The sequence below is a fragment of the Drosophila elegans genome, unplaced genomic scaffold (genome assembly GCF_018152505.1).
Source record: "Drosophila elegans isolate 14027-0461.03 unplaced genomic scaffold, ASM1815250v1 contig_476, whole genome shotgun sequence".
Taxonomy (NCBI): Eukaryota; Metazoa; Arthropoda; class Insecta; order Diptera; family Drosophilidae; genus Drosophila; species Drosophila elegans.
In genome coordinates this window covers 21,103,552-21,126,585 of record NW_024545863.1, presented here as the reverse complement: position 1 = coordinate 21,126,585, position 23,034 = coordinate 21,103,552, and the positions used below count along the sequence as shown (strand labels likewise).

Below are 23,034 nucleotides of genomic sequence, written 5' to 3'. Positions count from 1 at the left end.
TTCAGGAGCTCAACGCCACTTTTTTTTGCTGGTAAGCCCAACTTAAATGCCAGGACTCGGCCAGATACCAATAGTCAGCCCAAGACCATGGGGGATTTGTTTGTGCGGCTTCGTGGCGTGGGGCTTCTGACTTCTGGCTTTGGCCTGCTTTATGGAGCAAGGTAAAGCACGTGCAAACATTTGTCGTGGTTATTTTCTTTGGATTTGAATCGTCCTTGTAGTTTACAGCCGTCCGATGATGATGCCCTGACACTGATATTGCCACGTCGACACTTGCCCATCAAAGTGGCCACGTGCACGCTTTGTCGGCCTTAACTTGGCTTCCCACGAATTGCTGCGTTAATAGCCGGAGCGATAAGATTGGCTGACTGACTGCATGGCATTATTTTGCAATGTTTACGGTGTGTGACAATATTTTTGGGCTGGAATGCCTGTCAGGCGGCTTTTCCCACTACTATAAAATGAAATCCAAAAAGAAAGAATGGCATGAAACTCACATGGCCAACAGCTATGTGCTTTTTCATAAAATCAGTGTTTTCGCAGCTATAATAAAGGTTAATTAATGAAAACATTGTTATTACACTTGAAAGCCCAGATATTTTCAGAGGAATAAAAAAATTGCCTTCGGCCTAATTGCATTTTTAACTTTTATATGAAAAAGATATTATTTCTGCGTTGCTTAAGCCCCTTGTCAAAACTTAAGAGATTCAATTTGGCTCAGTAACCTACTGCAATATGCGGTAGACAAGACACCTGTCCTTCGTGACTGCTACAACTAGAAAGTTTGGGGCGTATCTTGCTCAAGTAGTTGGATAACACATTCAAAACTAGTCAATATTTGAAGAGCTGCTTGCAGCAGCAACAGCAACGACTCGAGATAGTAGCCCAAAATCCGAGTCAAGCTATCCATCCTGTCGCTGAGCCATTCAACTCTTTCTGGCAGCAGCAACAGCGGCATAGAGAACACTTGCCAAAACAAGTCGCGCACTTTGCCATCATACGATGGGCTGGAGAAAGGAAGAAAGAGTCGGGATGCAGTAGGCAGACGGCTCGTCTCAAGGACCCAGGCTATATGCATAAGCGCCACCATAAAGTTTGCCATGTATTCATTTTTCTCATATGGTATATATTTTGTGCATGTGCAACTCTTTTGAAGACATAAATTTGCGAAATGCCGTGCGTTAAACAGCTGATGTTTTATGGCCCTTTGAGCAGCACGAACGTGCAGAGAAAAAAATGAATCTTAAAAGGTGTGAATTTTTAAGCGACCAACTTAAACTTTTTATGTACAAATTTTATGTAAATTTCAATCGTTTTTATATATAAAATTTTATATCTAGTGGGTCGTTTTTATTCAGATGATTCCGAAAAAGAAGAAGAACAATTAATTTGTGAATTTAAGAATTATTTTTAATTTTAAAAATATGTAATAAGACTCAACTGCAGTTTTACATTAAAGTCTAAAATTTTATTGTTAGTGTTAGGAGCATTATAATTAAGTTCATATCAAATACCTACCCATTTATCTTGTACATAAATTAATTTATTGTTTTCTGTGTGACATTGCGGCTAGAAAGGCCGTCGAACTGGCTCGGCAAAGCAAATTGCAATGCATTTCCACTCAACGCGCCGGGCGTTAGTTGGAATTTCAAATTTGTTTTTGCTAGTCGCTCTCTCCCCAAAAAAACATAACAACAAAATGCAAAAACGAAACGAGAAAAGATAAAAACTGATGCCTTGCCTTAATTTGTGTATAATAAGTGCATTTCTCGGGCACGCTGGTGTGCAATGAATATTTATAATGCAGAGCCAGTGGCAGCGATAGCAGCAGCATCTTCATCGCTCAGAAACTCAGCTCGAAACTTTTTAAGCAAACAAATGAAAAATGAATTTCCTGCTTATGTTTATGCTTGGCATATGCTGAATGCTCCAGCTCACACACTCACATAGACGCACTCTAACAAATACCATCAAGGCAGACAAAGGCAGGGCGTGAATAAATATTACTCGTACGCTGCGTTGTGCAACGTTGTGCAAATGCCAGAGGCAAGTATTTACACCTAGACGGAACACAATCAAATGCTACACAAATGTGTGAAAAATGCATAATATCCACAAGCATGTGTGTGTCCGTCCGGGCATCCATATATCCGTATATCCGTATATATATGTGCGAACATAACTATATGGGGATTGGGTGCTGCAAAATGGCTTCCATGGCAACAATGCTATGTGGCAGCAAGTGCCGTCAGCAACAGCAGAAGCCGTAAAAGAAACAGCAGCTCACGCTCATAATGATTATCCATTGAAATGGAAATGCCAGCCAAGGATTTAATATAATTCACAATGCGTAGAGTGCGATCTGCTGGGCAAAAAGTTTTCAAAACTTCAACCCAAGAAGCAGACACAAGGATGTACCTCAGCATGAGTTGCAGGCCCGAAGAATAGAATTCAATTTAAATAGATTTCCGCTAAGGGGAAATTTAAAAGAGGGAAAAAAACGTTACCCAGCAGAGAAGGCAATTGTTAACACTGAGCCAGCTTGCTGGGGCGTTTCCGATATTGTGGATGTGTGGGCGTGCCATGCTGATTGAAAAACTACTAACTACAAACACTTAACACACCCATCCATGTTCATGTGTGCACCTGGCAAAAACTGAGCTACGCTTCAAAATAGACATGACAGGCAGCAAATTTAATTTTTTAAATATTAATCTTAAATTCAAAATTAAGCAGCAGCTTAGGTTATTCTAAAAACCTCTTTTTTTTATATTATGAATATAATTGGATTTCGTCAAACTGAGTTTAAATCAGTATTAAAATTATACTCCAAATAAACTTAGCTTGTCTTTTCTTAAATTGGTTTATCATTTATAGCATTCACAGCAAATTTCGTTATAAACAAATCATATTAAAATTATCAAAAGGTTAAGAAAATTGACCTAAAACTATTAATATTTGTTCCTGTGTATATATGCATTGAGATGGCATACAAAAAAGGCGATTGAAAATAAATGCGAAAATGAGACCTGGCATAACAATTGAATAATGTTTATTTAGACGAAATTGATATTCTCTATTTGATTCAAAGTGCTGTTAATTTAAATTGGTTTCAAGCCTTCTTATGTGGGAAAATATTGCAATTTCATTAAACAAAGATATGCATTTTTAAATAAGCATAGAAAGAACCAGGCTATGACTGTCAATTGAGTACTCCAAGCAGTTAGAGCATTGCCCAGGAGGTCTTAGCGCTGCCCTCGCTGGCAAATATGCTGCTCAAAGGATCCGAATACTAAGCAAACGTGCGTGCGAAAAAGGTAATTGAAAAATAGTTACCATTTCCCCAGCTACTTGGATAGAAAGAAAACTGAAGTTTTCCTTCGTTTTCGCCATTGCCTTTAGACGATTTCTTTCAGGAGGAGTTCGCTTTCAATTGCTTATTTTAGCGCTTCCCATTGGCAAATCGCAATTCGCAATTGCTGCAATTGAAATGCAGCCAAGAGCTTGCCCACTTACTGGCAATTCCATGACACTCGAATTAAGTTTTAATGAAGTTATTTGAATTTTAATTATTTCAAACTTGTTCGGGGCATCCAACTTCTTTGGCGCCGCTTAAATCAATGACCGGAAGGCATTATACAGTTATATTTATATGCATACATAAAAATCTGGTGTGTGCGGCTGTCAGATGGCGAATGATTTAAGCAATGCCGGCGCAATACTGGCTTTTTGGCCCGGTCAACCGACCACATGCCGGCAGCATATTTCAAACTGTCCGGCTAAATCACGGGAAAACGCTGAAATAAAATCACCAAAGAGGGACCGCCGCTCCGCTCTCTGACTTGCCGAGGCAATAAAACATAATAATTAACATTTTGCGAGCCGTTTTGATAAATGACGATGCGGTGTTTCGTTTAAATTATACATAACGTAGCGTAGCATACTTTTCAGCGTTATGCTAATGGCCAAGCTCAACCGCAGACTTGCATGGTAAGTTTTAATTACATTTCGCCCAAGTGTGTGACAAGCGGAGGTATATGTGGGTGTTTCCATGAGACTGACAACCAAGGAAAAGTGCGAGCGGAATGCGGAAAACGTAAGTAATGACTAAATGCGCACTCTGACAGTTTAACATGACAAAAATGTTCTCGTTTCCTTATTTCTGTTGTAGTTTTGCTTTTATTTTTGTCGTCCTTCCGTCATTTTCCCCTTTTTTTCGCTGAGCTTGATAAATGATACACCCAGGCACTAGCAACAATGTCCTGGCAAACTTTTTCTGGACAGATACGGTTAACATTGTTGCTGGCGCTACACTTTCACTGCACTCGGGTCGGCAATTCGTTTGACCTCCCTTCCCCTTTGGTCGCTTTGTTCGGGGAAAACCTTTGAGTGAGCGAGGGGGAATTCCATCATAAGCCAAATACAAATGCACCATAAATGCGAGTGCGGGACATGAATGTGTTAAAGCAAAAGGCAAAGTCCCGGCGGCGAATAAAATGAAATTGAAAGGAATGCTCAAAGAAAGTCAAAGAAACAAAAAATATAAATATATGTATGCATGAAAAGGCGAGAGTATTATTTATGAGTTTGCGGCAAGTGCCGGTCAGAGATTTTTATTCCGTTTCCTTCGGTCCTTTCAGTGGAAAAAGTTGTTCGGCTAAGTTTTATGGAGTCTTTTAATGCTCTTTAGATGTGTTTTGCTAGCAAAAATGAAAGAAATATTTTTTATTGTGACTTCAAGTTAATATTTCATTTTATAAATGAGTAGTCTGACACATTAATAAATATACAAAATAGGCCTCAAATATTAAATTACAAAAATTAAGCCACTGCTTTTGTATTTGAGTTGTTAAAGTAAACTTTTATTTTGATAAGTACCTTAAATATTGGATAAAGATTTTTTTAGTTATTTAATTTATTTCACAGAAGCTATTTATGTTTAAATTTAAAAATTATTATTAAATTGATATTAATTACAATATTTGTTTTAAAAGTATTGGTGCTTGTATCGTTTTATCTTTATAATTACTTTTAGTTCATCCCAATTAGTATTTAGTTATTTTCAAATTCGCTTTTCAAGTATTCCCAACGACTCACTTCTAACAGTGTGCAACATTCCACTTTGAGCCCATTACACTCCAATTTTCCAGCCGCTAAAAGCTTAGGCCCATTTCGTGTCTCTTTAATTGGTGTAGAGCATAATTAATTAACCTTTGTCGAGGTGACCAAAAGCAAAAATGTCCAAAAAGGCAAAAGGCAAAGGAAAGGGCCTGGGGCAGAGAATTAATGTGATTAAATTTCTCTCGTTTGCTTTTAGCCTATTTTTTATTGTTGTGTAATTTTAAATATTTAAAACTAAACAACATGGACCAGGCCAATGAAAAACCTAACAAGCTTGAGTGGTGGCCAAAATCCGAGGTGACACAATTCCGCATACTATACACGACGGTATATATATATATATATATATATATATATATATATATATATATATGTATGCATATATATATATGTATGTATGTATATATGTGTGCGAAATGGTTGCAGTTGTCGCCAAGAGGCGTTTGCTGACTGTGCAAATTGTGAGTTTCATTGATTTTCAGTTTCACACTTGGCTCGCAAGGCATCGCTTTTCGCTACGAATATCCTTGGCATCCTGACGGCATGCCATGGTTGCATTTTTAATGCGCATTGCAGTGACCAAGCCGAGCAAATATTTAATAAAAATTTTAAATTGCGCATACGCCGCTTGTGACCGAGGTCAAGGCACAACCAACTCGGGAGACTGTATTCCAGTACTCTTTTGCAACCCATTTGTCTTTGAACTCCTCGAATACACTCTTAAATTATAAATATTATCTTTAACGCACTATTTGATTGCATATTTTTTAGGCTAATTATTTTAAAACAAGATTAAAATGGTTTATTTAGATAAATTGAATAAATTAAGTTACTTGTTTATACAAAATGTACCGGCTTTTTAAATTTTGGAACAACACGGAATCAAAAAAGTATTATAAAGTCGTTGTTTGCAATTGATGGTGTTTTCTAATAAAATATAATAAAATATGTATAATTTTGAGTGGTATTTTATCTTGCGAATTTTTTTTTCAGAATTTTCTTGCAGTGGCGTTTGATTTTCCGCTGGCAGTTGACCAATTACGCACGAGCTGAGCGTGCCCGCAGCATGTTGGTCAGGGGTCGCACCGTGAAATAGTAGACAAACTCGATGGCGCTGAGGATGCTGGCCCCCAGGAAAAGTCCCAGCATGCCGCCCATGGAGACCACCACGTCCAGACGCGTGCGAATCGCCTGTCGCCGAAATTGATCTGTTGGCAAGGCGGGCATAGATATTGTTACGTTGCGAAGCTGTGTGTTCCTGTTAAATCTGTCAAAGGTTCAATATTAAGCATTAAGTGTTATCTGGTCCTTAAATGTCAAAAATATTAAAGTAATGACATTTTAAACTGATAAGTGCAAGCATTTTTTAGTGGTTAAATTATTATAAGACATAAAAATATGCAAGTAAACTTAGGGAGTAACTAGCGTAACTTATATTTACAAGCAATAACTTTCAGATAAAATTAATTCCCTTAAGAGACTCACGTGGAATGGCCCTCATAAATGGCTTGAATGTCGCCATCGTTGCAGGACGGCAGACAACCGCAACTATCCTTATTGCCCTTGTTGTTATTCTTTAGCAGCTTAGAATCCGGCTTCATCAGACTATTTGCCTCCAAGCACAAGAAACCTTCAAGATTGCAGTCCGGGTAGCGTGGATCGGCCGTCGGATTCATTAAAAACGATGCGCATCCGCACGCTTCAATTTGGATTTTTCTGGCGCACTCGGTGATGCAGGTGCTAAAGCTATAGGCCCTGTATACGCTGGATGGCGGGTTCTCGTCCGGGAAAAGGCAGCTGCGGATCTTTGGCTCGACCTCCTTGACATCCGGATCATTTACTATTCTCACCTGGTTAATTTGGATCAACTTTCCCTGCCCCGGCATCGTGAGAAGAACTCCTGGAGGCACGAATGCCGTGTGCGGAATATCCTCCGCATTTAACACATGAATCTGTACCGCCATATTCATAATCAACTCCAGCCTAGCCTCCTGATAGGCCGGATCCAAATCGGTGTTTAGCCAGTGTTTCGAGCCTGGGTTGTTGTTCTGCAGCGAATTGAGCATAAAGCAGCGGCCAAAGGGCGTGAGCAGAGGCCGAAAGTACCGACAGCAGTCGAAGGCCTGTCCGGAGAGCTTGCACTCGACCAATACGTCCGAGCAGTTGGCTCCATACTGGAAAATTAATGAAAAATATTTTATACAACCCGGACCAACAGCCCCTCACTGAGATATATACTTGATATATCATTGCTATAACATTGTTTGTCGTTACACTATTTCTGAAGAAAATTCCAGTTTTCAATAACGTCAATAGCAATAGCAATGAGCAATAGTTAAAAATAAAATAATAAAAGCAGCGAACCAATAAACATTTAATTGTCAATTATCCATTCAATTTTCGCAAATTATGGGATAAATTAAATTAGCACACCAAAACACGCTAATAACAACTAATCGTTTTTTTACGGTATACAAGAAATGAATATTAAATAAAACACCATCTTGCAAAACCTACTCACCCAATTAAGGATTTGACGAAAGTTCCCATTAGGGCACAATGCACATGTAGGGCATTTCCTGACGGTAGGGCACGTGCCCTTCAGTGAGCCCTCGTTGTATGTTGGGGGAAATAGAATAGTCGATAAGCCGACCTCCACATCGTAAGGGTAATCCCCGTCCAGGTCGCCACCCAAACTGAAAAAAGATCATACGTTACATGACTAGACCTTACGTCCTACCTATTAATCACAACCTCCCAATGTACTGCTCCAATTTCTTAACAAGTATATACTTGTGGATGCATTCGCAGACGCTGACAGAGGGAAATTTCCAGGTTGAAAACGGTGGCAGACTCTCGTAAACAATGCTGACAGCTCGTGAGGGAAAATCCCGTTGATAGTCCACGATCAGAATATAGCAGCCCAGAGAAGAAATGACCACACAAGCCAGCCAAAAGACGCGCTCTGTGTAATGCAGCCTATGCCGAGGCGAAAGGAAATTTCTCAGATTGCGGCTACTAGCAAAAACAGCGTTGACTTGAAACCACACCTGGAATTTGCAATGTAAGCGAAACCGGACAGTGTGCAATTGGCACAGTAATCCTTTAAGTGGGTTACGAACTGCCAGAACAGGACGCTTAATCCACGCTCGCGTCGGCCGTAGTCATCCGCATCTATGGTTCGACCCATTTCTGCTCGTCGGAGACGTTCAGTAAGCCGATCTCCGAGCTTTGGGCCTTTGTGGCGGACTGACCGGGCCAAATAAATTGCACTTGACCAAGCACGACACGGTCAGCCACTCGTTGGGAAATTTGTTTGTTTTCCGTTTTCAAGTGGATAAGGTAACATGGAGCGAAAATATATCCAGTTGTTTCATAGCACTACCTTAAAACTCTCAAAATGATTCTACATCAATTCCAGTAAACGGATACTCTTTAAATAGATTTACAACTAATTAATCTTAATTTTCTATACAACAAAATTTAATATTGTTTTTTAATTTCGTAAATCATTTATTAGTTCAAATTTGTCTTTATAGTTTCTATTTACCAACTCTAAGAGTTAGAGGACTTTTTTTCGCAGTTGCAGTAAATAATTAAAATGTATTAATAATAATATATAAAGACAATTTGATAAAGTGTTCTTTATTTTTCTGTGTGTAACAAAGAGAGTACGGGGCGAGGCAACTTAATGGCATGCAAGTGTGGTCTCCTTGTCCACACACAAATTTCTTACCACCCCCAACGACCAAGCAACCCATTCAAAAGTTGGCATGGGACTGCATGTGAAAAGCCTTTAATTGGTATTTGCTTTGTGCAGGTGTCGCAATAAGGATTTAAATGCACATTCATCCGCAAAACAGAACACCTTTACACATATGTATGCATTTATATCCACTTCAATTTCATGCAATCTGCGGCACAGGTGACACATAAGTGTCACACTTAAGTTGCAAATTTAAATCCGATAATTTACCAAGGTCGGTTCACAAGCATGCGTCAATGACTGCATGCGATCGTATACAAATCTTTTATTGACATTTAAATGTAAGCATAGGTAAAGAAATTATTTACATTTAAAAAAATAATAACATTTAATTTTTTGTTTATTGTTCTACTGATGCGTAAGTACGGTTTAATTTATAATTTACAATAAGGTTGTTACACTTAATTTACATTTTATAATTTATTTAAAGTTGTACGCTTTACTTAATTATTAAGATTCAATCGTTTTTCTATCCCAATATTTAATAAAATTAAAACGAATCTTAACAATTTTTAGGCTCTAATTGAATAAAACACATTTTAGGTTGTCATATTTTCTTTACGACATCAAAAGGAAAACTTTTTAACATTTTGTGTTAAATTCGGTTCCCACTGATCTCTGACTATCAATTTTGGAAGCGAAACATTTGAGCCACTTGCTGCCACATGAGCGTTATGCGAGTTCGTTAAACTTTTCCGACGACACCTCGACATCTTTTCACCCACACCCCGCACAATTTTGGTAATTAAACCACCCAATGCACCCTATGCACTAACCCACCAACCAAACGGCACCTATTTTCCTGGCTAAACTTCAACTCCTGTGCAGCAACGACCTGCACTTGCAGTGAGTTATTAAGTAAAATGAGTGACTACACACTCGACAGCACACTCACACTACTGCAGCTCCACCCACACTCACTCAGTCACACATGCACGTGCATAAATTGTAGTCAACATGTTTTTGGTGCCTAGAACTCGTCGCTAAATTAGAATTATGCAATTACGGCTCATTTGCGTTGCACACGGCTGCTGTTGTCGTTGCTGGAAAAACACTTAAAAACAATTAGAGTGCTTATTGAAATTCGAGCTGACTACATGCGAGTGGCATGAAAAACTAATGCGAAACATTTTAATTATTAATGCATCTCTAAACATGCAATGAGGCAAATTGTTTCCTAAATCGCAATGCCAGCGCTAGTTTACATTTAAACCATTTCAGTGAAAATTTCCATTTGTCATTCGTCGGCAAGTATGTAGTTTAATGAGTAATTTTCAGGTTTGGTTTTGTAAAACAAATTTACGCAAAAGAATAAAGCTACAATTACAAATGAAACTGAAACTGAATAAATTAATTAACTGGTTTTTTTTATTAAAATAAACAAGCAAGCTTAGTAGCATTTATTTATTTTTATTTTCTTTCTTTCAAAATCGTAGTGTTAGAAGAGAACCTTATATTTAATGCACTAGTCATATTTGTTCCATAGTTATTTTTGTAGGCTTTTTATACCCAACCAAACTCTATACATCCAATTATTATCACACTTTCAGTTATAAGCACTTAACTTAAACAATTTGTTAGTCCAGCCTGCAGGTTATTCCAGCCTTCGAAAAAATCAACCTATCATTCACATGAAAAAAATTGTCAAGTTATTTGCACTCAACTCAGTTATTGGTCAACAAAGTCTGGCAACACAAGCCGAACAAAGTTGTCAAATATTTTGCATGCTTCATATTGTTCATTTTGTGAAGAGATGTTTTCAATTGGAATCGAAAATTGGTCGAACAAAATGAAAGCAATAAAAGCCCAAAATAAATAAAGATTTCAAAGACAAACAAACGAAAGCGCGTTACCCGGCAGGTATACATCGCAAAATATGGTTGGCAGAATGATGTAAAAATAAAAATAACAAACAAAAATATCTTCGGCAAGAATGACATGACCGACAAATTTATTGGCGACTGACCATCTGAATGAACATACCGAAAATCAACATTTTCTTTAATAGAAAAATCTTTGATTTAAACAAACTATTGTAACATTGAAATTTAAATTAAAGCTAGCGAATATTTTACAAAGTTTATTTCTTAATTAATACACAAACTTTTTATGTTAGCAATTATTAAGATAATGAAATAAAGAACGTGAACATAAAATTGCTTTAATTTATTGGTTTTTTATATTGCCGAACTATTATTGTGCAGTTGCAGGTATATCAGCAGAATACCTATCAAAAGCAGTAAAATACGAAACCAACGGCAGAAATACCTTAACAAGCGGCATGGCAATTTAAATACAAATAAGCACACAAAATTCGGTAAACCAACATGTGTTTTGAGTGTTGGACGTAGGAGAGTGGTGGAAACATCGTTGACGTCGACACACAATTAACTTCAAAATACTCCAAGCCATGTTAAGTGTCAATTAGCCAGAGCCAGAGCTTGCCAGACATGAATGCGAAATTATACAGCTAAAATATCAAACATATACAAGTATTTACATATTCAGATATAATTTTATAAATAATTGCGTATGCTAAACAAGTTACCAAAGCTGATTATCGCCTCCAGATAGATGGCAACAAAATAGCATGGAAATATTAAGATCTGCAATCAAGATGCTTGGCAAAGAATGTTCAAATAGTCAAAGAACAATCAAGTTTATTGTGGGCAACCCGTGAGATCATCATGGAGCTCATCAAAGTCAGCCGGTGTTATATTAAAATTATCTAACTTATTTGATTTATTCTCCTAAGACCATCCCAACATAATAACTCAAAAAGTAATTCGGGACGTTTATAGCATGGCCAAATTCTATATTAAAAAAGTTTCACTGTAGACAAGCCTTCAACTAAATGACATTTGCTTTTGAGTTTGAACTCACATAATCTCCAAACATTTCATTTATAATAACCAACTGACCCAAAATGGTCAAAACAGCGGCAATAAATAAAAACCAATATCGAAAAAAATCAAATGTGTTATTGGTAAAACACGGAATGACCAAATATAATATGCAGACCGCAAAACAATAAAAGTGGACAGCCAACAAAAAACAAAAACTTTTGGCAAAACAAAGCCAAACACACGGCCGGCGTATACAGCAAAAATCGTGTCCAAGTGCCACGTTTTGTTTTGACTAAGCGACAGGGCGGGATAAGGCCATGACCCCGCCCCCTTTTCCACCTTTTTTTGCCATACTTCACTCCCACAACCTCCACCTTCTCGGCATACACCGGTTATGTTTGGCCCGGCACGCTTTTGCAAACAAAACGCCGTTGTTGGTGTTCCCACATGCGCTGACAATATCACAACAACGTCGGTCGACAACATCCAAAGAACAACGAACGGTGCTTTACTTCTGCTGCCCCAAGCTCCTCATAAAAGAAAAGCGCCTGATAAAAAACAAAAAAAAACAGGAAAAATCAAACGGCCAACAGAAAGGCTCCATAATGGAAATTTTAGCAGGAGTTGCACAGGAAAAAAATTATAGATACAAGCAAAGCTGATTTAAATGCAATTGTATGTCAAAAAACTAAATTTGTGCCTTTGTAATATAATTTCCAGTAGCTTAGATAAAGTAGTAAAACATACAATTATTCCACTCGAATTATCAATTTTCTAAGATGGAACTAAGTTTAATTAAATTTTAAGCATTTTATTTTTTTAGTGTGTGCCCGTAAACAATTGGCGAAGTGACACTAATGGCAGCTGTACTTTTGCATAAGCTCGTGTCTTCCGCTTTGCTGGGCTGCCAAGACAAGAAAATCGAGTGCAGAGGCAATAAAAGGCCAATAACAATGCAATAATCATAATAATACCAATGGCAAACCAGGCAGTCGACAAATGTTGCTGCCGCAAAAGCAACTAGCAACTTGCAACCAGCAACAGCAGCAGAAGCAGCAGTGGCAACAGTTGTTTTGCAGTATCAGCAATAAAAGTTGTAACAATTATCATTTGAAAGTGCATTGTTCCAGTTGTCTGATGCGGCGCCTAAGTAGCTGCAACAGCTACAACACCAAATGCGGCTCGTGCCACAAGCGAACGGCAAGAACAATGTGACTACGTCAGCGACTGGTAAAATTAATATGCACAATCCGCTGCAATTGCAATTTGTTGAGGAAACAATGAAGCGCGCAAGCAGCTAAAAGAAATATTTTACATATTGTCGCATAAATTTCAAAACGATAATCACTGCAGAATATCAATTAGTTGGGCGCTGCTGCTTTGGGTCCAAAGTCTTTGTTTAATATGGAGCAAAAGCTCGAATAATGACTTATAGATTTAACTCCCAATGATATATGACTGAGCTAAGACTTAATTTGCTCAACGCGCAGGGAATTGCTAGTGAAATTTGCCAGTTGCGATGATAAATGAAAGATAACTTTTGTGAAAGGAGAGAGGGTTTAGGAAATCAATTATTTTTAAGGCCCATGGTGTACTTCTCTGACTATATAGCTTGAAAATCCTTTTCTGTCAGGACACGAGTGCAATTAAAACCAATGGAGAGCAATTAGACCCACTGGCCATAACCTGTCTGCCGCTGCTCCCAGTTGACTTTCAATAATGAAACCACATAAATCTTTTCATTAAAGTTCAATTAATCAACAGCCATCCTGTCACTGCGCATAAATCTCATAATGCACCCACCCACACATGGGGCTTGGCTCGGGTTCAGAATGCAGCATGCAGACACGGATGCACAGACACAACATGGGCACATGGTGCTCGATTTTCGATTCCCGGACCGTTCAAGTTATTTGTCACCATTTCCCCCAGCACTGCCTCCCAAACAAATGTGCAATGTGTTGTACTTACAATGAAATTTGCCACGCCCACGGCTTAGCTACCTCCCAGCCATTCGACCACCGCCCCTGCCTAATATTCAGGCGGACAGGTAATAACACTGGATGGCTACAAACATTAACATTCGATGTGGCTACGTGATTTTCGTACAGTTGTGAAAAGCTTCTGAACTACAAAAATTAAACATGGGCTAATTAACAATAATTAAAATCAACGAAATAAAACTACAAAAAAAAGTATGATGCAACTATAAAATGAATTTCAAGATAAAAGTCGTAGCAGATACATAATGTTTTTGCGAATAAAATAATATTTTTAATAATATTAAACGTAGTTATTGTTTGCAAGAATCATACATTTTATTTAAAGTTGTCTTTGCACAAAATTGAGTTTAATACAAAGACAATTTTAAAAAGTTTATATTTAAATACAACATTTTTATATAAATCATATTCAATAAAAACAATAAAAATAATATAACTTATTATAAAATTCATTTTAATTTATGGTGTAGCAGCACAAGGGTTTCTCGTTCTTCGTGTCACGCAACCAACGGCCATTTTCGGATTAGATGGAACAACAAGGAACGTTGACCATCGGCCAACGAGCATCGAGCACTGAGTTGACCACCTTTTGGTGCTCCCAGTCTGATTACATTTGGGCCAGTCGGGCGGATGAACAGAGGTTTGGCAGGTGCATGGCATGGGCGTGTTATTGTTTGTGTTTCTGCTGGGCAATTAACAAGCAATAAAAGCATGCAGCCAGTAACCCGGTTGACAAATGTTAGCAGGCCATCGCATGGAAATGGGGAAAGTCGATGGAAGGGGCGGAATGGTTTACTGAACAATTAACACAAAGATTTCGCAACGCCCTCTTGAATAAATGTACCTGGCGGACCTCGATTGATTTGGTGGCACGTCTTTCGCCTGAACTTTTGCCAAACGAGACGGTGCACTTTGAATGCCAAATACGCTGTAGACTGACACCTGCGTTCCGCTGCCCGAGTTGCTTTTCGCTTTTTATGAATGAAAACCTGAGTCACTGGCCGGAATCGCGTGGGTGGTCGTTCGCCCCCGGCATAAGGCCAAAATGCAAATGCACAAAAAGACCAAAACTGCAGTGGGTAACGACAACCACAGTGCCAGCGACAACAGCAGCAAAAGTGTTACACGACTTTACGAGCACATTCATTGACTGCAAATCAAAACGTGCGCCACGCCAACGCCAACGATATCGTTCACATCCACTTTTATGCACAGCTAAAAAAATGTTTTCTTTGTTAGAGACGAGAACCATTATTTACTGAAAAATTTTTAAAACATGTAAAATATAGTTAATAAATAAATTGTTAACATTCGATGCATTGCAATAATAACTTAATACTAAAATTACAAAGAAGTTGGTTTTGATTCTATATCTAAGAAACCACTATTTGCCAAGAGATAATAAAATTAAGATTGGACTAGTTATATTCCTAGCATTAAATCAATATTTCCTCCTGTGCATCCACCTCAAGTTCGAAATCGACAGCAAGTTGAACGCCAACGCCGTTAGCAATTACCAGGTGCCTGCTAACTGGCAAGGTTATGGCTCTCACAGAAACGCCGCGCAAATGTTTGGCATACCACACACACAAATACCTTCTGGCATTACGCATACGCACTGCATGCCAAGCCAAATGGTTTTTAATTTTTATTTTTGAGAGCATTACCAAGAACAGCAATTTTAAATTATTGAGTGTGAAGCATTTAACATTGCAAGATGGTCTTACTTGGGTGGTACAATGGCTGTTTAAAGAGCAGGAAGTCACTTAATTTTATTTACACGCTATCACATAACTTTTCTTAATTATCTTAATAATTTAACTATATTAAGCGTTCATTTAACATACAAAAAATCTCATTTCGTAGAGCTCGATTTAAATCAATCAAAATACAAATTTAAATGATGTGTTTTATTTATAAAAAATGATTAAAAATCATTTGTGTTTCTAATAATATTTACGGTTCCTTCAATCTATAAACTATATATTTTAAATATATTATTAAATTTGTATTTTCGGCGATTTATGGCCACTGTTCCGGGGATGCTCTTTCGCCCGTTTGTTCAGCACACAGTTTAAAAATAATTGCTGTTGGGCCGGGCCCAACGCCTCTTAAGTCCACCTCCGAAACGAGTCCCTGTTCCGGACTCCTGCTGCATATTTCCGCCCCCCCTGCTCCCGTTCCTGCAGCCAATGTCGGTGCTAAATGTCGCACGCACATAAGCGAAATTATGTGAGGCATTTTTAACGACTGATATGCGCCGGGCGCGATATGGCAAACACACTGCACAGGCCGTGGGCCCATAAAAAAATCCGACGCGAAATTGAAACTGCCGCCCAAGTTGCGCATTTTACATGCCAACCGCCCATTTTGGCCCACCGACGATAAACGCGACAAACGCAAGGCCGATGTACGTGAGATTGGGCCGCCGTTAATTGGTAAAAATTGGGCAGAAGTCCCGCCAACCCCGCATCCCAAGTACTTATGCGATAATGCGTAAATTTTAATGAAAACTGAAAATATGAAAACAAAAGAGCAAACTTTTTTTCGGGTCGTAAAGTCACACGAAGACGGCAATGAACTTTAGTCCCCTGTGCAATCGCTTGGAAGTTGATTTAATGAAGATTTCACCAAATAGGCCTTCAGCAGCCGCTGTCTGACATGCTGTAGACATGTGTATAGTATATATTATTATTGAGATTTAGATATTGAAGTATATGTGTTTGGCACGTGTCCTGTCTGTCATATCGTGTGGCTAGAATTTAAAATGGGAGGTCTTTGTGAACACAAATTTTAAAGGAGCACTAAACTGTGAGTTATGAGGAATAAATTCGATAAGCTCAGCCGAATGAAGTAAGTGCAAATGAACAGATTTTACAACGGAAAAAAATGTCGCCACATGGGATAATTTTGATATGCCATTGCATTAAATAAAAACAGAATTTAAAAATGTTAACTTTAAAATTTTTAATCTAATCTAAATATGCTTTAATAAGTAAATTTAAATTGAAGAAATTCTTTATTATTTAATTATAAATGTTTTGATTTCACAATGGTTTTAACAATTTATAAATTATAATGTAATTTATAAAAATGTTATGTGAAAAATAAATACGAAAAATGTTGGGACTATTCGCTTAATCGAAAGCTTTCCAACAAGGATACCCGCTACCAAAATTGTGCCGAAAGTAGTTAGCCACCTACAAGCCACCAATTCATGCAAGCCCCAATCATAAATCTTGGTCCAAGCCCACTGAACAACTTATTTCCATATCGAACAATGCAGATGCAGAGGCAAATCTGCCAGACAATGGATTGTTACAACATGACCACACACAAGCCTTTTCGCGCCAAGAAATGCCAAAGCAAACACCCCGTGTTTATCGTGTGCCTAATTATGCAACAATATGGCTCCAGAGACAACTCTCTCCTTTATCCTTTTTTAGGCAAATTAAGCACAAAGCCTGGCCAAAATAAGAAACACAGAAATTATGAACAACAAGCGACCGCAACACGATAGCGAAATTATGAACGTGATTAATTCATAGATGGTGGCGCCTGTGGCCATTGTATTTTTGCCAGTACTGCAGTCCGGGGATGGGGATATAGAAGCACGATCCACGACAATAGCCAGCCGTGGCCTGCAGTTGACATCCACGAACGAAGTGGCCAAAAAGCTAAATATGATTATGTGCGCTCGATTTAATCTCAGTCGGCTTAGCGCTGGCCAACTTGCCAACCTGCCTGCTTCTCGTTATTGTATTGATTTTTCTCTTTTTCGGTTTTGTGTTCGCTAAAAGTGTGTGCAACATATGCGAGTCAAGCACTTAAAAAATGAAGAGATTTTCCTTGAAAATGATGCCTGCGTATGGTTTTTGGTCACAACGACTTTGTGTTCAAAATTGAAAATCCAAAATCGTAAAAAAATTCACCAAGAGCATGAGTAAATCCCCTCGCCTACTTCTTATTCGCCCCCACGCACACACTAAATCAAAAAAAAAATAAAGCTCGAAAAACAACCACTCCAAGTAGTTGGCGGATTACAGTCGTCAGTACAGTGGCTTTAGTCTGATAAAGAGACGGAAAAAACGATGAAAAAATTGGCTACTTAATTTGGTAATAACAATAATTACGCCTGACTGACTAAACGCTGACCAGCGGCCAATTTAATATTGAAAAGGCATGAGCCAAGTGGCTGTCTTTCGAATTCCCTTACCAACTCTGTGGGTATTACGGACTTGAAATGACCATTGCCCAGTGGAGAAAGAGCCAAAGACAGCAAAAAGCCAATTACCGAAAGTTTTTAATTGGATGAAACTGTTCAAAAGACCTTAAGTAGTTTGAGAAAAAGGAACAAATATGGGCTGTTTAGCTTGTGGATATTTCTTTAAAAGTGTAGGAAACTGTGGGTTTTAAAAGAATAAAATGAACGGATGGTAAACTTAAGTGTAAGATTAAATTAGTTGACATAAAGGAAATCAAATCAATCATTTAAATTAAAACTTTTTAGCAACAAACATCGTATGTAGTTTTATATCTACATAAGACCAAACAAATAGTTAATATAAGTAAAAATATATATTTTTTATAGAAAACTTGAAAATTTAAACTAAAAAATATAATAAAATAAAATCTATAACATATGGTTCAATATTATCCATATGAAATTAACTTCCTTTTAATACTATCCAACATATCACCACTCTTCTTGAGATATGTATATATTTGTTAATCAAACGTTACCTACATAAAGAGTATGTAATTTTCGTTGAATCAATTAAGTTTCCTTGCAGTTTTCAATTAAAACTTTTATAGATAATCAATTAATAATTTTCAAGTCACTTTGCCAGTTACTGGTCGCTACTGGCCGGCTGACTCAGCCGCTCCACGCTCAATTAGGTGCAAAGACATCTCGGCTGGCTGCGCTCGGCCCGAAGCTGAGGATTTTCGCAGTTGATCATATTTATTGGCTTTGCGATTAGGCTCGGCGGACTCGATCCGGCGTCTTGCCTCTGGCCTAATTGGGGGATCTAAACTTGAATATTGATGACGGTGTCGGATCGGACAAAAAAAAAACATACAATCAAAAATGCGATGCAATTGTTGGCTGCTGGCCGTGTTGTTTGATATTTATCGTACTTAATTTTTCGATGTGTTTGGCTGTCTTGGCTGTTTTTGGAGAATTTCACGTACGAGACTCATAATTCGTGCGATAATTTACACAAAATTAGGCAACTGTCTAGCCAGCGAACCTTTTAAAGCTATTGGAGCACTCGATGCGTTTCCCACGCCAATTAGAATTAGTCGCCGAGTCGAGCCGGGTTCAATTGAGTTGACGGGGATTCCGAGGTCTGCCAGATAATTGCAAGAGAAAATTGGAGAATTCAATTTTCGCTCTGCAAATGGCCCGAAAATTTAACATCACCTTTTAGTCCACTTTGTATCGCGTCTTTTATGACACAGCGCGGCGCTTCCGCTTATAATTTGTGTTAACAAAACTTTTGCCATAAAATGTCCAAAGTGAAACTCATAAAACGGGAAATTGTCGGTGCGGTCAGATATAATTAATGTGGGGCAAGTTTATTCTTCTTTCGGTTAATCGTCCCCTAATCTCTGACCGTAGAAGTTGGAATCGCACACTCTGACAAAGCAATTAAAAGTCTAATTAGAATGTCATTTAGGAGAGGCAAGTGCTAAATGGTCAGGTAATAGTTAAAATATTGCCATAAATCTAAATGTTTAATCTTGATTTAAAAGTATCTGAACCACTTCGTCTTCAAAAACATTAATATTGCTACGATTTCATTGAACGTTTCGAATAAAATTTAAAATTGTCAATTTTACGTTGCTTTCTGCAACAATAAATCAATGAAAAGATATAATTTCCTCTCACTTATTTTATAATATTTAATACCGATAAATCGACGAAAATGTTGACATAAAAAAATATTTCAATTGCAGATCCCATGATTTTCCTCTCATATGTTTAGATATCTATAAATTCCCCTTGGTCGCCTTGTGCTTATGAAAATTTCGTTCGACTAGTATAAAATTTAGGGTGTACCGGAATGACGACGTACTTTCACTACCCGAATAAGGAGTTGCAGGAGGAGCTGACATGCATAGCGAAGGCATTGGTGGCACCTGGAAAGGGTGTCCTGGCAGCCGATGAGTCCAGTGCAGTGATGGGCAAAAGATTTCAGCTGATCGGGGTGGAAAATACGGAGGAAAATCGCAGGATATATAGGCAAATGCTGTTCACCACCGATCCGAAGATATCGGAGAATATATCCGGAGTGATATTGTACCACGAAACATTGCACCAGCGCACGGATGACGGACTGCCATTCGTGGAGACCCTAAGGAAGAAGGGCATCCTGTCGGGAATCAAGGTGGACAAGCACTTCGCACCACTCTTCGGCTCCGAGGAGGAGTTCACCACCCAGGGACTCGATGATCTGGCCAATCGATGTGCCATGTACAAGAAGGAGGGTTGCAGCTTCGCCAAGTGGCGGTGTATCCTAAAGATTACCAAGAACACCCCATCGCCGCAGGCCATTTTGGAGAATGCGAATGTCATGGCCCGCTATGCGGCTACCTGCCAATCGCAGCGTCTGGTGCCGATCATCAGTCCCGAGATCCTGGCCACCGGCGATCATGACTTGGATCGGTGCCAAAAGGTCACCGAAATCCTGCTGGCCGGGGTCTATAAAGCCCTCAGCGATCACCACGTCTTCCTCGAGGGCACTCTTCTGCAGCCCAGTATGGTAATGCCTGGTCTGCAGAGCAACAAAAATCATCCAGCAGCGGATATCGGACTGGCCACTGTCCTCTCTATCAGGCGAACGGTTCCTCCGGCGGTTATGGGTAGGATTTCTACAATTATAATTGGCATATCTAAAATGTTTTCCTTATTACCAGGAATCCTCTTCTGTAGTGGCGCCCAGTCCGAGGAGGAGGCCACTGTTCACTTGAACGCCATCAACAACGTGCCACTCTGCAAGCCCTGGGCCATGAGCTTCGCCTTCGATCGAGCCCTCCAGACCTCCATTTTAAGGACTTGGGGTGGCAAGAAGGAGCAGATAAACAACGCTCAAAACGAGCTCATTAAACGCTGCAAGGTATGTGTAGTGCTCTGAATTTGTGTCCCTTGAAATTACTTATTTTCCCTTAAAAACCTTTTAGGCCAACGGCTTGGCCAGCATTGGAAAGTATGTGCTCGGCTCTGTGGAAAGCGCGGCGGCCACCGAAAGACTTATTCAAGAAGCCGTTGAGTTCTAAATGACTGTACATCAAAATGTTCATCATTGAAAAATATCCTTGACCTGCACTTAAGGCCTGCTATTTTAAATTGATATTGAAATAACGCGTTTTGCCTCCGAGGAACGTGACTTAAGCTCTACAAATCATAAATAAAATATAAGTTTTGGAGCATTTTGTCAATAAACAACATCTAGACTGGGCAGATTTTCTATTAATCTGCAGTCTTTGTTCATGATATTTTGTTTGTTTCTGTGTCAGCGTTGGACCAACAATTGAGTGTTTTCCTTGCGTGGACGAGTTTAAGTGCTCCTTGGTGACTCCTGGGCGACACTTGACCGCAGCCCGCTTGTCTGATGCCAGGCAGTCAGCCCGAACAAGTGGAAATATTGTTAACAAGCCTGCAAAGAGCAACATGGCTCTCGGCGCAGAGTGTCGGCTTAATCCGCGGAGATTACCAGACACGCAGCTGCTTTCATGATTCCACTGCAGCTTAATTAACGCAGCGCATGCCAAAAACCAAAACGACGGCCATGTGCAGCAGCAACAGCAACATCGGCAGCAGCAACACCAACAGCAGCAACAGCGACAGCAACACCAACAACCCCAGTTTGAGTGTTTCGACTTAATCAGCCGGTTCAGAGTCGCTCAAGTCGGTGTCATGTTGTTGGCAAATTAGTCAGGCTGCCACCAGAAATTGTTGGCGGTGCGGGGGGGCTTGCACACAAATCGCAATAATTAAAATTAAAGCAGTCACTAAGTTAATGCCTCGCCGTGCGCTGCACAGCTCCTCAGCTCCTTCCAGTTGTCACGCACTGAATTTTTAAACAGCCAAGCGGCCATATTTACCAGCAGGTGTTAGGACTGGAAGGTACTTCGAAAAACTTATAGCTGCACAATTCGAGTAATTAAACGATTCCCTGAAAGTTTTGTTTTAAAAATGATTTAATAGTTTTTATTAACTTGCAAAATAGCTTCTATTTTTTTCAAGAAAATTTGGAAAAATATATTTTTGTACTTTATTTAACTTTCTTAAATACTTTTAAATGTAAAGTTTTTAAAAATATTTAACTATTTTTTTAATTTTTATTCGATTTTTTAAATTTACTTGCGTTTTTTACATACCATTAACCATTTAAAATTTAATTTAAGTTTGAAATTACTAAAATGAGGTAGTTATAAAAATATGTTACATTTAAAAGCCCTAGTATTTTTCTTAAAAAACAGATTTTAAACAACATGTTTAAAATGTTTAATGTTTATACCAAATTGATTTTTTTTTCAAAAAATATTGTATATAATTTTTGAAGCTGTTATTTTGCATTTTTAATGGAATTGTATTAAATGTCTTAGCCCAAAAACAAAAAGGTTTAATCCTTTAATTCGAAAATAAAGACCAATTTATTTTATAAATTAATTTATTTGTTTCATTATTTTCCTAGGGTACTTCTCATGAAGTTCTGACCCCGTTTAAATGGCTGTCTTTCCACCTGCAGCTTCGAACGTAGTTTTGTGGTTAATGCAATCGCCGAGTATCCCGGGACCGCGAGATTGTATCCCCGTGATCCGTCACCACCCCCCGGCCACACTCCAATTTAATTCTGAGTCCCAATCAGGCCAACGCGTACGACATGTCATGTTAATTGGGCTCCCGCACACACACACAGTGTATTCGCTTGTGACCGGGTGTGCATGTGTGTGAATTGCCATTATGCTCATGTTTGCTTAATATGTGGCACAGCAACACCCACCGAGTTCCGCTCGATTCCAGGCTACATGGCTATAGCTGTAGCGAAGGCAACACGCGACGCGTCAAGCCAATTAAAGCCAAATTATGGCAGCGCTTTTTTAACCACATGCATCGCTCTTCGCCGCTCAGGCGCTCACCATCAGTTACTCAGCTGACCGGCTATTCAATCACTCATGCATTCATTTAGTCATTCACACAATCAGCGGTTTCAATTTGCCGCTGAAGATTTATGGGCGTGGTGACTGCTAATGTGGCAGGGGATATACAGCCACTTAGTAAATTACAAAC

General features: G+C 38.8%; 2 protein-coding genes across 2 annotated transcripts; one reads left to right on the top strand and one right to left on the bottom strand.

Annotated features, from left to right (window-relative positions):
• Positions 1-6,159: 6,159 nt before the first annotated feature.
• On the bottom strand, positions 6,160-8,311 carry LOC108147078 (degenerin del-1). The gene is made up of 5 exons (XM_017273367.1): positions 8,172-8,311; positions 7,876-8,100; positions 7,643-7,817; positions 6,607-7,295; positions 6,160-6,388 (listed from the first exon to the last, which is right to left on the bottom strand). Exons 1-5 carry the CDS (start codon positions 8,309-8,311, stop codon positions 6,160-6,162), a joined length of 1,458 nt encoding a protein of 485 aa, XP_017128856.1.
• Positions 8,312-19,710: 11,399 nt separating this feature from the next.
• LOC108147102 (fructose-bisphosphate aldolase) lies at positions 19,711-21,236 on the top strand. The gene is made up of 3 exons (XM_017273390.2): positions 19,711-20,603; positions 20,658-20,857; positions 20,922-21,236. The coding sequence occupies exons 1-3, from the start codon at positions 19,805-19,807 to the stop codon at positions 21,015-21,017; spliced, it is 1,095 nt and encodes a 364-aa protein (XP_017128879.1). The 5' UTR covers positions 19,711-19,804; the 3' UTR covers positions 21,018-21,236.
• The last annotated feature ends 1,798 nt before the right edge of the window (positions 21,237-23,034 follow it).

What these genes read in the sequence shown, in the direction of transcription:
- LOC108147078 (XM_017273367.1), bottom strand. Translation starts at nt 8,311, where the DNA reads ATGGGTCGAACCATAGATGCGGATGACTACGGCCGACGCGAGCGTGGA. An exon ending in GCTTACATTGCAAATTCCAG is followed by an intron (nt 8,101 to 8,171) that starts GTGTGGTTTCAA and finishes GCCTCGGCATAG; the next exon opens with GCTGCATTACACAGAGCGCG. An exon ending in TTGGAGCAGTACATTGGGAG is followed by an intron (nt 7,818 to 7,875) that starts GTTGTGATTAAT and finishes ATCTTTTTTCAG; the next exon opens with TTTGGGTGGCGACCTGGACG.
- LOC108147102 (XM_017273390.2), top strand. Translation starts at nt 19,805, where the DNA reads ATGACGACGTACTTTCACTACCCGAATAAGGAGTTGCAGGAGGAGCTG. An exon ending in GGTTCCTCCGGCGGTTATGG is followed by an intron (nt 20,604 to 20,657) that starts GTAGGATTTCTA and finishes CCTTATTACCAG; the next exon opens with GAATCCTCTTCTGTAGTGGC. An exon ending in AGCTCATTAAACGCTGCAAG is followed by an intron (nt 20,858 to 20,921) that starts GTATGTGTAGTG and finishes AAAACCTTTTAG; the next exon opens with GCCAACGGCTTGGCCAGCAT.